We start from the raw sequence: 1,001 nt of genomic DNA on the forward strand, positions 1-1,001 counted from the left end.
GTCCACCCCTCGCCGGCCAAACATCTGAACATTTTTATCCCCTCAGACCGAGCGGTGGACCCCCCGAGGCCCACGTACCCGCTCCCCCCCCCCCGATCCCGCCCTTGCCGTTTGCGTTTGGCCTCGCCCCCTCCCTCTTCCACCCCCCTCTCCTTCTCTCGGCCCCCTCCCCCTTTGCCTCCTGCCAGGGCGTCACTCTCCTCGTCGCAGCTCCTTGTCCACTCCCGCCGTCTTTCGCCTCGCATCTCCTCCCTCGCTCTCTCGGCATCCCCCGCCGCAGCCGCAGCCGCCGCAGCCGCCGCCGTCGCTGCCGCACGCCGCCCCGATGGGTCACATTTTCTCCTTCCTCCGGGGCCGCAATGCCGCACCAACCAAGCGCCCTGGCGGGCATGGGCTCCGGCCCGGGACCATGCTCCAGGTGGGCGGCTTCGCGCCCGGGTCCGCCAAGCACACCGGCCTCTGTGTGGAGTTCTACCCGACGTACATCCCGGCGCCCGAGCTGGCCCTGCTGGCTGGGGCCCTGTCTCCGCCGGTCCCCGGGGCCCTGCCTTCCGGTCATGCATCTAGCCTGAGCACCGGCTCGGTCGGGGCCTCCACGCGGCGGCCGTCTGTCGGCGGCACCGGGCCGCATGGGCAGCGCCGCCGCCGGCTCACCGTGCGCGCGCGCATTGGCTCCGGCGCCAGCGGCACCGTCTACCATGTCATCGAGCCGCTGTCCAGCCTCGGGGCCGTCAGCGCCACCGGCGCCGGCGGCTCGATCCACACCCCCACCAGCCCTTCGGTGGCCAATTACCCGACGCTCGGGGCGGCCGGCCCTCCCGGCGGGGGGGCCCTGTCGCCGTCCTACACCCCGGCCGCGCAGGCCGTCACCCCGGTCACCACCGAGTGGGCTCTCAAGCAGGTGGTCATCCCGGATGCCGAGGGTCTGCTGGTGCGTGCCCCCCCCCCCCTCCTCTCGGGAGAGCTGGCTGCGAGGGGCCTCGCTCCGATCCACGTCTGCC

General features: G+C 73.3%; 1 protein-coding gene across 1 annotated transcript in view; it reads left to right on the plus strand.

The window, feature by feature from the left end:
• The first annotated feature begins 90 nt into the window (after positions 1 to 90).
• Positions 91 to 1,001, plus strand: part of H696_04906 (serine/threonine protein kinase) — a 3,313-nt gene continuing 2,402 nt past the window's right edge. The window contains exon 1 of the mRNA XM_009498770.1: positions 91 to 931. Within this exon, the coding sequence (XP_009497045.1) occupies positions 326 to 931 (606 nt within the window). The 5' untranslated portion in view covers positions 91 to 325. The remainder of the gene's footprint in view (positions 932 to 1,001) is intronic.

Source organism: Fonticula alba (genome assembly GCF_000388065.1).
Source record: "Fonticula alba strain ATCC 38817 unplaced genomic scaffold supercont2.8, whole genome shotgun sequence".
Classification (NCBI taxonomy): Eukaryota; order Rotosphaerida; family Fonticulaceae; genus Fonticula; species Fonticula alba.